This window comes from Leptonotus elevatus, chromosome 4, assembly GCF_054856555.1.
Source record: "Leptonotus elevatus isolate MCC_2025b chromosome 4, RoL_Lele_1.0, whole genome shotgun sequence".
NCBI classification, from domain to species: domain Eukaryota; kingdom Metazoa; phylum Chordata; class Actinopteri; order Syngnathiformes; family Syngnathidae; genus Leptonotus; species Leptonotus elevatus.
This window is the reverse complement of record NC_141242.1, coordinates 11,392,877-11,410,696: the sequence shown is the minus strand read 5'-3', so window position 1 is coordinate 11,410,696 and position 17,820 is coordinate 11,392,877. Positions and strand designations below refer to the sequence as shown.

The 17,820-nt window shown below is 40.2% G+C and overlaps 1 protein-coding gene across 1 annotated transcript in view; it reads left to right on the top strand.

Moving 5' to 3' along the window:
• LOC147175514 (solute carrier family 23 member 1) overlaps positions 1-17,820 on the top strand; it is a 62,940-nt gene that overhangs the window by 20,126 nt on the left and 24,994 nt on the right. The window contains exons 3-7 of the mRNA XM_086074426.1: positions 463-620; positions 4,974-5,154; positions 6,780-6,961; positions 11,491-11,608; positions 12,587-12,743. Coding sequence (XP_085930552.1) covers positions 463-620; positions 4,974-5,154; positions 6,780-6,961; positions 11,491-11,608; positions 12,587-12,743 — 796 coding nt within the window. The remainder of the gene's footprint in view (positions 1-462; positions 621-4,973; positions 5,155-6,779; positions 6,962-11,490; positions 11,609-12,586; positions 12,744-17,820) is intronic.

Genomic DNA, 17,820 nt, shown 5'->3' with positions numbered 1-17,820 from the left:
GAAAAAGAGCAAGCAAATGCGGGCTTTTCGGCAATGTGGCTACTAAGCATGCGCAGTAAAGCTAGCATGTTCAGGTAAGTTTCTTACATTATTACTTGAACTTAAAAACACAATTTTACTTCCAAGTCTAATCTTTGACGATAACTTTAACACTAATTAACATGGCAGTGCATGTGTTCTTGATTTAATTGAGTTAAAAGTAGTGGTGGTACAACAATTAAGGCTTTTTTTTGTTGCACACTATCAGACGCACTGACTTACTCACAGTCTATAATTTCTTCCATTAAAATGTATTAAATAATTACCATTAGTGTATTCTATTCACTTCTCTTCAATTTGAAGTTGAATTGAGGTAAAATACTTAGCTGCACATGTCAAACTCTCCATTTTCTTTGATACAAAAAAAGTTATTATGACTTATTTAAAGATTCAACTCAAACAAAGATGTCCGCTCTGTCGCAGCATTACGTCCTGGCGTTCGGTGGCATCATCGCCATCCCGCTCATCCTGGCTGAGCCGCTCTGCATCGGCGATAACAACGTAGCCAAAAGCCAGCTGATCTGCACCATCTTCTTCGTGTCTGGCCTCAGCACGCTGCTTCAGACGAGTATCGGCGTCAGGTAAACATTTGTTGAGATAAAATAAATGAAAACGTACATTTTATTTAACCATTTTTTTTGGAAACAAAACAAACCAAAAATTATCAGCCTCTACAGTTTTTAAGCAGCCATTTTGACCCAATCCCAGGGCTCGCAACTAAGGAATTCACCCCTAATCAGCAGCAATTTGAAGCAGGTATTAGCCAGGTATTAGTGGTTGATACTAAATTCTCAAGCTTTTTTGCCTATGCCATGAAATGTGTGTTGTGTGGGTAACAAGGTAGCCTTTTAGCTCCACTACTTTCTCATTGTACTTTCCACCTTTTTTTTTTTTTTTTTTTTACCATTTAGTGGTAATTGTGCATCTTCAGTTTCTAGTTTTGCACTATTCATTCTTTGCCGTCATCGTGTGGCATCTACTGTATTGGTAATTTCAATTTTTTTGGGTGGGCAGCAATCAATCACTTGCAGATTTTTGCTATTCACGGCAGGTACCACACCTACAAATAGTGGGCTAACGTTTTACATTTAAAAGTTTGCAGATAAAAATCCTGTATACACATTATAATGATTTTGACTAAATCAATGAAATGCCTAAATTAGCCATTAAACTAGATTATGTTCAGTTCAAAACTTCTGAACAAAATGTAAAAGGAACACAAAGCTTTGATAACATTTTGAGGGTGGCTGGTTATCTCTGATGTCAACCAATTACGCCTCAAGTGTTTCACACATTTTGGTGAGAACTGAACACACACACACGCATACAAACTTTCTTTAACTTCACGTTCAGACATATTTCTTAAGTCAGGCTCACGCGCTCCCTCCCTCCTCCGCCATTAATCATCGTCATAAATAAGACGTTCAATGTGTACGCAGCTTAGCGCGTATAGCTCATGTGTGTATAGAACTCTCGGGAGCCATTAAGCGCAACCGCGGGGGAGTGAGGAGATGATGACGATGATGGTGATGCATCCATCTTTATGAGTACGCCGCTGCCTCCCACACAATTGAGTCGTACGTGCACTGTACTGAAAACCTGAGCAAATAATGGAGGCTTTTGTCTGAGGTGCCGGCCAGCCCACGCAGGCCGCAGGAAGACAAAACGCAACATAAATGCAGATCCCGACAAACACTTTGGTCACATCTAATCTTTATTTACTTTGCATCGTTTACTTATTTGCAATGGGCTCGAAGACAAACAGCCTCTGGTTAAGGTGGAAAAATGGGTACAGTTGACGTACATTTTTTTCCTGTAATGCATTCCTAGGAATTAATCATTTAAAGGGAGGGGGGGGGGGGGTGGCTGAGACAAAATGTTATTGCACTTTTCTATACCTGCACAGCAATTTCTGCCACACCGTTAGACTGTCTTCCTTTACAGCCACAAATATCTTCTTTAGATTTCTTGTGAATTGTATGCACACTCATGTTTCTAGTAACGAGAGGCGCAGTGAGACCGTTGCATGTTTGTTTAGCGGTATTGTTTTTCCCTGGACCAACAAAATACAGGCATATTTTTTATATATATTTTTTGTCCATATTTAGATAGCATTTTTTGTCATACATCTAGTTAGGAAATGCATGGTTTGATGTTGAAAAATTGCTTTGGTCCAAACCCCACCTGGCTTCTTTTGTAATTGTATCTGATGGATGGTTGAAACATAATTGGAGTGAAACGTATCATAATTAGGGAACAGAATACAATCATACTTCACATGGTGGATACAAAATAGTAATTTTGAGGTTAAAATATGCGCGAAACATGATATATGCAAATGCAGATCAGCTTCACCACATCGCACTACAGTTTATAACAGATCTTCTTAAAACATTTCTGTCTTCTCTTGTAAATTAAATGTTGTTCTGATTGACTACTGAGGCTTTTAAGAAGTCCGCTCTGATGTTGTGTTGATGTAAGAGTATACATGCCAGAGGAGAGAATTTAGATTCCAGTCCAATAGTTAATTAAACTAATGTTCAATATATTAAAATATTTAAAAGTGCAGTATATAAATGTATACCGCAAATGTCAAAATACATCTTTATATAGCCGATGTAGGAGGTCAATACTTTGATGTGTGCCAACGTCAGCACTCCAGTGACAGTTGCTTTCAACTTGAAAGCGGCGTGGACAGCAAGTCTCGGGTAGTAAACTTCACATCTGGTGGAGGAGGCATTTCGCCTATAAGTTATGTTTCTGGTACTACGTCAGAAGCCGGAAAATTCCCGGTTTTAAATGGCCATTGCAAAAGAGGCAAAATACTTGCTTATCACCGCAAGCTACCAAAGCAATACAAAACCTATGCTATCGCCTCAAAATAAAACTTGTCATTGTGGCAGTGAGCACAGACACCAGAGCTATGTTGGCCTCGGCCTTACTCTGAATTAGTTTATTATAGTCATGTGTTTAGATGACATGCTTCACATTTGGTAATAGTGTGACAAAAATCTGGGACAAGTGCGTGTTTGACAGACTTCTGGAAATGACCAAAATGTCCCTGAAATGCCACTCAAAACCAAAATGTCCTTTTTTTATAGGAAAAAAAATTGTTCACATAGGGCTGTAACTAACAATTACTCTAATATTTGTTTAATCTTTCAGTTATTTTGTCGAATAATCCATGAATTGGAAAAAAAATCATCCCTTTATAAAAAAAAAAAGGGGGGGGGGGAAACAGGACATTATTACTGCACTGTCAAACATAAATTACACTAGCGATAACGGCAATATCGCGATACAAAAATTGCCACAATATCGTCACTGTCATGTCACAATATTAAAAGCAACACATCTGTTAAAAAGGCAAGGTTGTATTCCATTTGTGCAGTTCTAACACCCTCTGGTGGTTAGTTTCTTAGTGCAGTTTAATTTTAATTAGGAATGTTTTGGCCACTGCAGCAGTTATGACTCCCCAACTTCCCCACAATGTTGCGATAATTACCGTATCGTGAGGTTCATATCGTGATAGTTATCGTATTGTGACGTTTGGATATTGTTACAACAATAATTTTATTTTACTTTTTGAGTGCTAAAGATATTTGAATAGTCTCTGGCTAATATTGGGCTATTGACTCCAAAAATTACATCAATTTCTTTTAATCGGCACTAGTTCTTGCGATGCTATTTTTGACAATTAACTGATTGATAAGGGGATATCAAAAATTCTCATCGTTTATTATTATTATTATTTATTTTTGGGGGGAGAGCTCAGTACATTCAGTAATTTTACCGATTTGACATGTCATCATCATTGCTCTTTTTAAAAAAAAAATATATATATTTTTTTTTTAAAGAGAGCAATGATGATGACATGTCAAATTTGTATTTTTATTTTATATGTGCGTGCGTGTGAGTGTGTATTCATTAGTTCACCTAAAACCTATTAAAAAATCCCATACCGTTCCCCTAAACTGAACACTTCAGAATCCAGCCAGAGTCGTGAGGCCGTCAGGAGACCCGAGGAAAGACCAAAGAAAAGAAAGGAAAGTGAAATCCCCCCTGACCCCACCCCCACCAACCGCCAGCCCCCCAGTCCCCGACCCCCAGACCCCGGGGACCCCCCGTACCCAGGCATCGGTGCCGAAGAGGGTCCGGACAGCCTCCTGCCCCCGCGCGGTTGGAGGGGGGGGCCCCCGCTGGTCGCTCTTCTTAACTCACTGCACTAGTTTTTCACAATACACTTTGTTTATAGACATATAGGGCACATAACACACTTTGGGGGGTTGGGGTAGGGTGGAGACACCGTCTTCGCCCTACAACTCCCCTCCAATTTTAATGCACCACACAACTGGGGGTGCCATCGGTTGGGGCAGACCGCAGTATAGAGCAGTGCTGCGATCCCCTGTACGTGTCCCCCCCCCCCCGCCCCCCTATTTATTTTTTTAATGCACCACATACACTCACTGACATGACTGGGAGGCAGGTGGATCGGAGCTTCGGGATATCATTTCCCTCTGCTGCGGCTCACCTGCTCCCAATTTTAATGCACCACACACACACACACACACTTGTATATACACTGGGTGGGGTCACATTCAAGGTGTAGGGGTAGAGTTCGCCAGTCAGCGAGCTGGCGAACTCAGTAACAGGGTTAGCTTTCACTAAGAACGCTGGAGTGACGACCGGGGCCTTTCCCCGCTGGGCCTGGGGTTCAGGGGTGCCGCCCGTCCTCCGGTGCCCCCTTCTGCCCCCAGTGTTCCGTCCCTCCACGCGGCGAAAGGGGGTGGGCGCGGTTGCCCTCATTGTTTATTTTCTAATAAAAGTGTAGCACCCGTGATCCAAATGAGGATAAGCGGTACTCGATTCCCAAAACGATCATAGTAGATGTGTTTCCAGTGCCTAAGTAATAAGTCATCTTCATTGGTATGCAGGCTGCCAATCCTCCAGGGCGGGACCTTCAGTTTCATCACTCCCACCCTGGCCATCCTTGCGCTGCCCAAGTGGAAGTGCCCCGCCCCACAAGAATCCGCCATGTTGTCTGTGCACAACAGCACCAGCGCGTTGCAAATGGTGGAAAGTGGCGACGAAGTGTGGATGTCGCGAATGCGTGAGGTAAGTCCAACATGCTCACAGTTTTGAACTGACATGTAAAGACACACCGGGAACATGAACATTAGAGATAGACTGATATGTTTTTTTCTGGGCCAATACCGACACTGATTATTGTATGGTATTGTAATTTGGGTGTACTGTACCCTATTTTAATCAGAGGGAATTGTAGTGAAATCTGAGAGTATCCTAATTTGTATGAATAGAATTGTAAGTGTGATGATCCGTATCATTATTGGAGTGAATCGTATGTAATTGGAGTAAATTGTGAGTGAGAATGAATTACAGAGAATCGTATTGCAATAGAAGTGATTCCTGTGTGAATCGTGTAATTTGAGTTTCAAAATGTTAGCTTCAGACAACTGCATCGAATCCGGGATTGAGTTATTTTCACTTTTCCCAGTTGTACTCTATGTCTGAAACTAACAGTGAGAAGAATATTCATGACAAATCCAATTCTCCCCTCCGCGGTATATTCACATAGTGTAGGGGTCATGAATTGAATGGCTGTCTTTGGAAATCATCTGTCATTTGTTAATAGCACAAGTGTTTTTGCAGCCATCAATCTCAGCTTTGTCAGCACAGTGTTGCAAAACAAATCCTCACATGAGGAAACTCATGTGGTCAGTAAAGGGTCGTAACTAACCACTTTATTCAGATGTATTCTGTTATGTGTTGACAGTGTAATTCTGCATTGACGAATGACCTTATAGATTACTGTAGGTAGACTTCTACAAATTAAATTCAGTGTGAGAGCTGCCTTGAGAATTGTGCGGATGTGAATTATTTTTTTTTTCAATGAATCATCAACATAATTCATGTTTGTAGGTCATGTTTGTAAATCAGATTTAGTTCTCAAACATTTTTACTTGGTTAAATAAAGAAATAATAATAATTGTGAATTTTATCGTGTTAAAATTGAAGTGAAAAGTAAACGTCATCATAACTGCAATGAAATGCATCAAATTGTTGTTGTACTAATCATATGAATCGTAATTGCAATGAATAAATAGCATCGTAATTGGTGGGAATCTTATAACTGTTGGAAAGAATCATATGAGATAGAATTGTATTGTAATTTGAGATTATCGCATCATAAATGGACTGGAGTGTAAATGTATAATATTTGGAGTGAATCATATCAGAATCACAGAAAATCGTGATGTATTTGTATTGTAATAGGATAGGAACATGTTGTAATATCAGAGTAAAGTCAATCATAATTTAAGTAAATAGCATAATCCTTGGAGGTAATCACATTTTATTTGGAAGTAATCGGATTTGTAATTGGAGTGTATCGCAACGTAACTGTAGCAAATCGTATTCCAATTGATTTTGACTGAATTATTCAAGTGAATCATATCAGAATTGTAGAGAATCCTATCGTATTTGGAATTAATCCTATTGTAGTAGGAGTAAATCATATGATCTTAAGAGAATTGTAACATAATGGGAGTGAATGTAATGGAGTGAATTTCATTGCAAGTGGAATGAAACGGAACAGCATGAATCATATTGCATCATAATTGGAGTGAGTATCATAGTTTGAATCATATTATAAATGTACTGAATCATCTCACTGCAAACAAAAGTGGCTGACCCAACTCATTTTCTACCTCACTTGACAGATCCAAGGTGCTATCTTGGTGTCGTCGCTGGTCCAGATCACGCTGGGCTTCACTGGCCTGGTGGGCTTTGTGCTCCGATACATCGGACCGCTGGCTATCGCGCCCACCATCAACCTCATCGGCTTGTCATTGTTCACTGAGGCCGGCAAGAAGTCAGGCGGCCATTGGGGGATCGCTGCTCTGTGAGTCTGCACAGCTAATACAGTAACTGATGAAAATAATGCTAATGATGACCATTTTGAGCCCAGCTTTTTGTTTTCGTTGCAAGAATAGGCATAGAAAGACAAACATTTGTAGTATTTTGTTTAGCGCAGGCAGTTTCACGTTAGCAGCACTGATTAAGGTACGGGTAGGCATGTCTGTCATGTGTGTGAGTGGAGCATGACGGGGAAAATTTGAAGACTCACCATAAAACATTTCCTTCACACTGTATTTTTGGAGCAATTCAGTTTACTTGGCATGTCTTTTCATGAGTAGACCTACACAAAAGTATAAGGATTCCATACCCCAAAAGATACAGGAAGTCTAAAATCCCAATTTTCGTTTTCCAGGAGTCTGTGAAAGACAAACTTCTCCCAGAGATTTTTACTGGTACAACTGCTACCAAATTTGAAGCACAGGTAACTTAACAGTCAGTTCTAAATTTTTCATTCCCATGGAATGAGACAATATTTGGGGGGAGAGATATCAGAATATATAGGCTAAATGCTACTTAGCAATTTCTCCCATAATGCCACGCAGTGTTACTTGCGCATGTGGTAGTGGATAAAGAAAACAACATTTTTTTAAGCATTTGGAACACATTATCTCAATCACTTTGAAAATTACCTAAACGTAATTGTAAGTATTGGTCTGAACGTATTTGCAAGTATGTACAAAGTAACGTACTTGCGAGTATGTTTGAACGTATTTGCGATTACGTTAGAATGTACTTGCGAGTGTGTTCGAACTTACTTGCAAGAATGTTCGACCGTATTTGAGTATGTTTGAACGTATTTGCGAGTATGTTTGAACGTATTTGAGAGTATGTTTGAACGTATTTGTAAGAATTTTCGCACGTATTTGAGAGTATGTTTGAACTTATGCACAAGTATATTCGAATGTAATGCCAGGTTCCAGGAATTTTTCTTTTTTTTTTCTTTATTAAAAAAAAAAAGTTAAATGACTACAGCAACACTATTGTGACCAGGGGACGGCCTCTCAAGAGACATAAATAATGAGACTCCAAACTTTAAAATGTAAAACTGAAGAAGCTTTTTGGAAAAAAGCCAATATGTCTTCAATAAACAAGCAGAGGGCTGTTACCTTGGTTCAACCTGTGCGGATTACCAAGACCTGAATTTAGTCGCAACTTTGCAAAGACAAATGTGGTGGTCGTCCGTGTGAGTCTTCTGTTCTCAGACACAGGAAACACATCAAGGATGTGCGGTGGAATCATCTATTACAACAGCACATTGCATTACCATCAGTAGCCCCCTGTTCAAAGTGGAGGCCTTGAACAAGACCTTGGGTCTGCTTTCGTCAAAGGCGCTATGTCTGTCGAAGTGTATTTCGATGGCTTCTTTTCTTCTCCGCTGACTTTGCTGCTGAAAACCTTGTGGCATTAATTGGGATTTGTCAGTTCAAGTTGTTTTGTCACAGAGGTCAGGAGGCTACAGCTGCAGACGCTTAACAAGAAGCGCTTTTATTCACTTAACTTCCAGCTTGAACAAGAAAACATCTGCAGACTCTCTCGGCTTCCTGGTGGACCTTCAGACAGTATCCACCAGTGAGGCAGGCGCAAAGTAGCCAAATAGTCGGCACAGGCCAGCTGTACTAGACAAGACACACACGCTGAGCTTACTCAACGCTAGAAAGAAAGCTATTAAGAAGACTACTATTTTGCTTTGTTGGTTTACAACACATGATGTAACCCGGGATGATCGGAGATCGTGGTGGAGGGAAGGTGTCATTTTGTGATCATTTTCACATGACAGACACGTCAACCTCTGAAAATGTAAAAAAAATGATCACACCAATTATTTGTATTTTAAGGACATTAAATGAATGAATGAATGAATGACATTGTCGCTTAGTGGCACTGAATGAGCTAAATGCGTTTGCACTTCCTCGGTCCAAGCTCGCTTTGTTATAATTCAATCTTTTTCGCAACTGTTACTAAACTGCTATGTTTGTCGCGCAAATCCATTGCCATGTGTGGTTAATCAGGCGCAACTTGGTTCCCAACTGTCAAACTTTGTGGGCATGTTTTTGCTGGTATATCATTAGAGCAATATCCTTAGCGAAAAGGAAGGTAGCAAGGGAGCAAGCTGCAGGTGCAGATGTGGAGCAATTTTTTGTGCTCTCAGCAGACGCATTCTTATTGATTTGGTCCTCAGTTTAGTCTAATTGAGGGTGACCAAACTTTCTCTTTTGCCTGGAACTGTCCACTGTTTTTTTTTACACCCTGCACCCGGCATTTGGGAGGGGAAGGCGATGTTTGGGGGGTTGGGGTGGTTATATATTGATTTTAATAGTTTTTCACAGGACTAATTAGCATGTGTTGAATTTGACTGACGCTTTGCGCGACAAATTGGAGGCAGAGTGTTACCGGCGCATGTAATTTACGACATGTGTGGCGTGGGCACAAGTAGCAGTCGAGAACCCGGAAAACAAAGCATGCTGTGGGAGTTAGGACAGCTACAAGCGATATAAAAAAAATCGAATTATAATGCAATGACATCCTGATCCTGGTAATTAATCTGTCTTTCACCGCCCTTGTTGCAACCAGAATTTCAAATGTGGTGAAGTTGAGTTGTGTGCACATGCTTTTTTGTATCAGAGACAATTTCAACTTCTTTTGTAAATATCAGAGAATTTATGGTCTTCGATGAACCTAACATACAGGTTTTTGTAATCACAAAGACTATTGTTTTTTTTCCCCATACAATTTTATTTATGATTTGTACGTGTTCACTCAGTGCAGGTATTTGCAGGAATTCTCACAGTTGTTGATTTAGGTCAGAGTGTGTCGAGATAAAATGAATCTTGAGCACGGACGCTGGCCAGGTTGGACCGAAGTTTTGAACAATTCCCTGGAATTAACAATGTTATTTCCTGTCTTGAAAGAACAGCCAGCAAAATAATTAACGGTAGATAAAATTAATTAGGGATAGTGCGTTAGGGGTTGCGGTGATGAGGATGTTATTAGCTTGTTTTGTTGTCTCATAACGAGGAATTACAGCAGCATCATGCCCGGCACACATGGTCAGCATTAACTTCTTGTCTTTCACGATGCGTTCTTCACAAGTTTGATTGTTTTTTGTGCAGGAAAAATGTTGTTGCTTGAAAAATGGCGGCCTCCTTTCTTTAATGAACGATTGACTCACATAATTCAAGTTTGGCCTGCTTTCGTCCCCCCCTGCCAACGAGGGAGGGTTGCGTCTGTCTTCAGGCATGTAAAGGTCAAAACATTTTTGCATCAAGATGTAATTCATTCCCAGGAATACGTTGCCACCTGAGCCTGAAGAGTGCTGCGGTGCTGCTGCTCTTTAACATCTGCAGATGTGCTGCTTGTCAACACATTAATTTCAACATAATACATCACACTGCCAGAAAGTGTAACACGGTTTCAAACTGTTTTTCCCACAGGAAGCAATGGACATAATTTAATAATGTCTTCTACCAGTATTTAAACATTCTATGCAACACACCACTGAAAAGATTTGATTAGGCAGTGTGTATAAACATTAAAAGGTGCCCTCTGTTATGGAAAATGCATGGCCCAATCATATTGAACGTGTATCATTGTAAAAATGCTTTCGCCTGAAATAAATAAGTAAAAAAAAAATGCAGGGTTATGATTTTAAATTGGCTTCGGGTTTCAAGACCGAGTTAGGAATAAATTAGGATTTCAAATTAGGACTGAAGCCAGTGATCGAGTTTAAAATTGGGGTTTTACGCCAGAATAAGGGTTCTAAATCAGGCTCCGAAGTCAGGGTTGGAGTTTACAGTTTAAAGACAGGGTTAGGGTTTTTCATTATATAGATTAGATTTTCAAGCTAGGGTGAGATTTCATATTAGGGTTTCAAGTACGGATTTTCGATACCACTTTTTAAATAATATTCAAATATTCAAATCTTGACTAGTCACGACACAGATACCATGTATTGATACCACTTTTACGTTTGATCCATAAAACAAAAAAAATGCAGCATTTTTTCCCCTGAAAATTGCATGACATTAATGGCAATTTTCTATTCTTCAAAAGACTAATTCCTAGTTCCTGATCATAAAACAGCCACAAGAGGGCACCATGAGTCCCAATACCTTGAAATAAGGGCGGGTATCAGCCCACTACCGATACCTAGTTCAAATGTTTTAAATAGTACTGTTTTGAATTAGGATTTCAAGACAGAGTTAGGGTTTTAAATTAGATATGAGTTTTACTTTTGTGTTAGCTTTCAAATTATGGTTTCAAGTAAAATTTGGGCCTGAAGCCAGGATTAGGGTTTCAAATGAGTGTTTCAGGATTATTGAGTTAGTTCGGGTTAAGACTGAAAGTCAAAGTTGGTGTTTCAAATTGTTTCATGACAGGCTTATGGATTCACATTAGCTTTTAAAATGGTGCTTGCAAGTGTATCAAACTACGACTGGGTCTCAAATGAGTCTGTGTTGCAATTTTTTGTAAGTTGGCACTCAGCTTTAGCGCAGCACTGTTGTGTGTCCACAGCACGGTGTGCCTCATCCTGCTGTTCTCGCAGTACCTGAGCAAAGTGGACGTGCCGCTGATTGCCTACAAGGACAAAAAGTGGAAGGTGTTCCACTATCCTCTCTTCAAGCTCTTCTCGGTGAGTCACTAGCTTCCACGCTTGAACTCCTTTGCCCTCAGCGCACTCGGCCATACAAACTATTATGCTTTTATATTACTGTTGAGTAATCGCTGACACACTCGCACCTGTGATGCTGGCCCAACTCCTGAAGCACGTCAAGCGTGTCGCTACGGAATGCACTCTGGCCGCAGCGCCTGTGTTTCTTCATGGAAATGACATGTCAACCTGATTGCCAGAGCGTTATGTTGGGAGTCATTCAAGAAGTCTGAGTCACTCCCGCTCCAAGCGTTGAATGTTTGAACGCGGAAAGAATCAATACAAATCTTTCAAATCTTTCAGTGTGCGCTTTAAGATTAAATACACAAACGATATAGGGCGTCTTGGCGTAACGGAATGAGCTTTTTTAAAGAGAAGACAACGCCCAGCCCTTTCCATGTTACTGAGCACCGCTCCATTTAACAGTTTTTACAGGGGGTCTTAAAAAGGATGAATTCTCCACTGTAGGCCATTAATTGAAATAAAAACTCATACTTACTCTTACAGCGGGCACAGCCAAGCTCCTACGAGCTGCTGATGAGAGGTCCAAGTCAAGGTCACTTACTGATCTGCAGCAGACATTAAAAAAAAAACACCATACAAGTAGGCAGACCTTCATTAAAGCTTAATGTGTAAAACAGGATTCAGCGTCCCGAGAAAAAAAACACCAAGCAGGCAAACGGCAAAACAAATACTTGACTTGGATCGAAGTAGCTTCTAAGGTTTTAAAAAGCTTTAAATGTGGCTTCTTTGAACCTGAGCATACCCTGATCTCTCCCTGTTATCTCCGCTCTATAATCTTAAACATTCAGCAACATGTCCCACAGACCAAATCCAGGAAGTCCAAATAAAATATTTCAGAGGATTTTTCTTTGTTGTAATTCCATCTGCATCTGATAGCGACGTTCTCACACACCTTACGTCCTAATTTCCCTGACATAGAATTTTTGCTCGCTCCAGGCTTTATTCGGAATGTGTGGCGGTTGGTTGGTTTGTTTCCTGCTGACCGTTTTCGACGTGCTGCCATCCAAGTCGGACATTTACGGTTACTCGGCGAGGACCGACATTAACCTGAATGCCGTTGCCAACTCACCCTGGTTCCACATTCCCTACCCAGGTAACACCTCGAAAACAATCATGTAGCACTAGCATGTTGGCTCATACCATACAGCTCACTCTGACACTGTCATTTGTTTTAAATTGGGTGACCGTAGGTCCGTAACTATATTTAGGCTTTCAAAAGAGAGGACACCAACAGGCTAGCACACTCCGTTTTAAAGCCAAGGTGAGGATTTCAAGGCAAGATTAGGTTTGCAAAATAGGATTTCAAGTCTGTTTCAAGGTTTTGAACAAGGGTTAGGTTTTCCGATAGATTAGATAGACAGATTAGATAAATCAGATAGATAAGAGAAATATACTGTTCCGCTAGTCTCCACAATTAAAACAATATTATTTTTACTGGCTTGGAAGAATTAGCCTTAATGTTCTGGACTCCTGTTTCCAAGTCATTTTAAATAGTAAAGTCTATTTTGCTTTCATATTGCTTGAAGACGCAATGAATGAACAATTTCACACAATCCACAATTTTTTTTGCAATCAAATCAGACAGGCTGTCTAAATGTTCTCTTCCATCCTTCGTCGCTTCAAATCACCAAATTCAATTGATTCAAGCACAGGCACACAGTCAACTTTATTATATATATATATATATATACATTATATATATATATTTTATGATAAATGAAATGCCAGAAAAATCAATAATGAATAAATTATTATGCTTGTGTGAATGTTGACTTTTTGGGCAACCTCAGTGGAGCAATGGCTTTATCGGTTCTCTTGTTTTTGCAGTAAAATAACAGCAAAACATACACTTGCATACAATCCTTCTTTTGGGGGGTGATAAAGAGCAAACACTGTATTTCTGTGTGACACGTTTGAATGGATTTGAAACGCCTGTGCTGTTGTGTCTGTTTTTCCTCCGATACATTTCAAAGGCTCTTTTTCAAACATGCCGGGGAGTCAGAGTATATGAGTGTAAAGAATACATATCTTGCCCTGACATAATTTTAATGATTAACACAGGTTACTGGAAGTCATTCATAGAAGACGATTATAAAAGACAAGCAGTGTCTTTAAAAACGGTAGACAATAATTCAAGCAGGGGGTCCCCGGACATCAAGGAGAGACTATGGATTTTTTCCTCCCCCCATAATTTAAAATAACTCCCAGTTACCTTAAGAACAAGGCTATCTGTTGACTTCTTCAAAATGCCAAGAATATAAAGAATTATTGTACTCTACAGCAGCTGGGCCACTGGCAAGTCCGGATTTCATTACCATGATAGCTCCAAGTAAAGCTAGGAGTGGCTGCCCATTGAGCCTCAAATCTAAAAATTGACTGCCAAGCACATGCAAGCCAACTGGGATTCTAGTTTCTCCTTGTGGAAGCAACACTTCATCACCAAGCATCTGAATTACACTTGTCGATCAAGGTGGGGATCTGCGTAAGTGGTGCTGCACACATCTCTCACACCTTGGGCTCGTCGACAGGGGCATGTGCGCGCGGAGTAAAAACGGCCTCATCTTAAAATTCGTGCCGTAGCAAGTCTAGTTTACCGTGTTTGGGGAATTGGGCAGATGGGACTGCGCCTTGGCTTGCATTTTCTCTTACACCACCCTGGCGCATTTGACAATTTGGTGAATTGAAATTTTGGCGCTGTTTTGTGCGGGCAAACAGATTATAGCATTGTATTCATGTACAGCTGCAGTTTATTAAAAAAGTCATTTTATAAATTGAGTTGATTAAGGAAATTGAAATCAAGCTGCATAACACGAGCATGAGACTTGTGGATGCAGATTGTGTTGTCATTTTCCCCTCACCCATTGATCTGTCCTTGCGATAACCCACAGACCTTGTTGCACAGAAGCACTTATTTTTCTCGTTGATGAATTAAGACAGCTGGTATGACAAATATGGCACAGATGATGCTCATTAGGGCGTCATTTGGAGGGCGTTACCATCTCCATCAGAGAACACTTGTTTATACAAATATGCACTGACTGAGCCTTTTTGTCTACTTGCTGTTCATTTTGTGCATGTTCCTTTACGATTCCTGGAAGCTTACGCAAACAGAACACATGCGGCAATGCACCATTTCATACACCGCAAATCTCACCTATTCACACTTTTTGTGAAAACAATCTCCAAACAAAACAATTTGCATGGATTAAAACCACATGCAATGAAAAATATCAAAACAACCTGCAACTGACCAAGGACTAAATCCATTTGCAAGATATATATATACTCTCATTTTTTAAATAAAGATATTGCAAAGGCCTCTTTATCTTTAGTTGTTTCTCTGTAAATTAATTAACCTGCTTACTCTGGCGTTATAATCCCCCTTGCAACCTGACCTGCCTAAATAGTTGGGTCTCTTGAGTGCATGTTGACCTAGCTTTCGACCCTAGCCCTGATTGGCCCTGATGGTGCGGGTGATCAGTTCAGGGATAGAACTGCCCCACCATACACACACACCAGAACCAAGCCATTTCAAGTGTAGTGTGTCAAATGGATGTAAAATATTCTCTAATTATTTGGCCCTTATGGATTTTGAACAAGAATGTCAGACATTTTATTAAGATTTGAGACTAAATATTATGAGGGAAAAAATTGCATAATATGTCTCCGTTAAATGCACACATTACTGTATTTTCATGTGTACTGGGTCGTAAATAAGGCTTAGAGTCATGGTAAACAAAGCTCGCAATGTTCAGAATTAATTTAGCGTGTCCAGGATGTTGTTGGCCTTGCACAGTTGAGACAGAGTTACGACTGGATTTTCCTACCTCTGAGCCACTTTTACCTAACAAATGGATCACTTTGCAAAATATGTTGCAGCAAGTAAGAGCACCTCAGCTAACGCAACGCAACATTAATCTTCCGTACCCTCCATTAATCATAGAAAAACCTGCAATGGTCACTGAAATAATTTGAAACTGACAAAATTAATAATACAACAAATTACTGAGAATTAACCAATGTTAATTGTGGCGGCCGTGGCTCAGGGGGTAGAGCCGGTCCTCAAGTAACTGGAAGGTTGGCTGTTCAATCCCCGCTCTCCCCAAGTCATGTGTCGTCATGTCCTTGGGCAAGACACTTCACACACATTGCCTCCAGTGCCACTCACACCGGTGTCTGAAAGGTGCGAATGTTCAGTGGTGGTTGGAGGGGCCGTAAGCGCACACTGGCAGCCACGCTTCTGTCAGTCTGCCCCAGGGCAGCTGTGACTATTTAAGTAGCTTACCGCCACCACAGTGTGAATGTGTGAGTGAATGAATGATGTATCCATTGTAAAGCGTCTTTGAATGTATAGCGCTATATAAATCTGATGCATTATTATTATTATTAGACATTGCTTTTGAATTGTGGTTCAACAGAATCGTTTTCTTTTTGAAACACAAACTAATGAAACGGACCCGAGGCCTCACTCACCAATGCTGCAGAGTCTATGCACAAAATGAGGCTGACAGACATTGATGCCTGAAAAATGCGTACGCAACTTCCTGCACAAAGTTGAATTGAAGCCAGATTGTTTTATTACTTAATATCAAGCACCAAAGTAATCATAAATTATATAGGCGGATTTTGCACTTTTGCACAATTTTATGTTAATGTTTTATTGGTCCTTTATTACTGAATCTGTTCATGCCTTTTGAAGTGCTCTTCAGGGATGAATTTTTGAATTGCAAAAACACGTATTAGCACGGGGCACCTGCACTAGTGCGGGGGAAGGGATGGAGGCGGTTGGGCTTTCCACCGCTCCCAACTCAAGAGGAATAAACTAAGGACACATTAAAACACGTTTTGATCATTGCATTTTCACGTGTTGTATTTTATTTGTTAAAAAGATTGAACAGTGCTTTTTGGACTTCTTCTCTCAGCCATGTTGATGTAAATATTTCTGACATTACACCATGGTAAAAAAACTAAACAAAAGCCAGACTATTTTTTGTGTGTAATTTCTCCTTTCCGTTTACACCCTTCACAAAGCATTGGCCAGCATGGTTCATTAATATTCACGTATTGCTTTGCATTGACTATATTTGGTTGAATCTGGGTTTGTCAAGGGCAGGATCCACAAATGTGGAAGTGGATCTGTGACATCAAGGGAAAATGGCCTACAGGTGTGAATACAAATGGCTTGATAGGTCTTTTTTGGATGTGTATCACACACACCATTGTTAGCTTTTATGAGTACATACTGTATATTCGTAAGAATCCTACATATTCTTAGATGAGTGAGGCCCGTTGACAAAATTGATGGTACCAGAAAACACTGAAAATAAGGCTGTGTCCTGTAATTAGCATCAAAGGTATCTTCAAATTTTTTGAAGGGTGATATGGTGTGTACATTTGTACAACACTATAGACCACAAACGGCAAAGGAGCAAAATACATTTGTGTTTGCAGTGTTCCTCCTACCCCTTTTGAACATATAAACTATTTTCTTTCTTCCTATTCTTGTTTTTCTTTTTACTTCAACTTATGTATTATACTTATAATGTTTTTATTTTGTGTTTATATGTTCAATAAAAGACCCAAACCAAACTAGTGTTAGAAAATTATAGACGAGTATGTAAAAGGAATAGGCTAGAACATAGGTGGGCAATCTCAGTCCTCGAGGGCTGGAGTCCTGCAGGTTTTGGAGGTTTCTCACTTCCAACACAAGCTGATTCCAATCAACAGGATCGTTATCAGGCTTATGCAGAGCTTGCTGATGAGCTGATCATATATCAGCTGTGTTGGAGAAGGGCAACATGCAAAACCTGCAGGACTCCAGCCCTCGATCAACTCTGGGCTAGAAAGACCATCTCCATGCAGCTTAACGTTCATGTTTTGTCTACTTACATTTATTGTTCATGAGTTTAAAACTAACATCCCTGGATGTGACTGCATGACATTCGAAGAAACAGATTATGCTAATGGTAACCAAAGAGCCCTGGACAACCTCCCAAGAAATTAAAGATGAAATCTAAAGCCAAAGTCCATCAATGTCAGCTCGCACCACCCGTCATTGTTTGGGCCAAAGTGGACTTCGTGGGAGACGACCACAAAGTCATAAACAGGCCAGTGTAGAATTTGCCAAAATGACCCAGAACTCATGGAAATACAGTCAACGTGTGCATTTA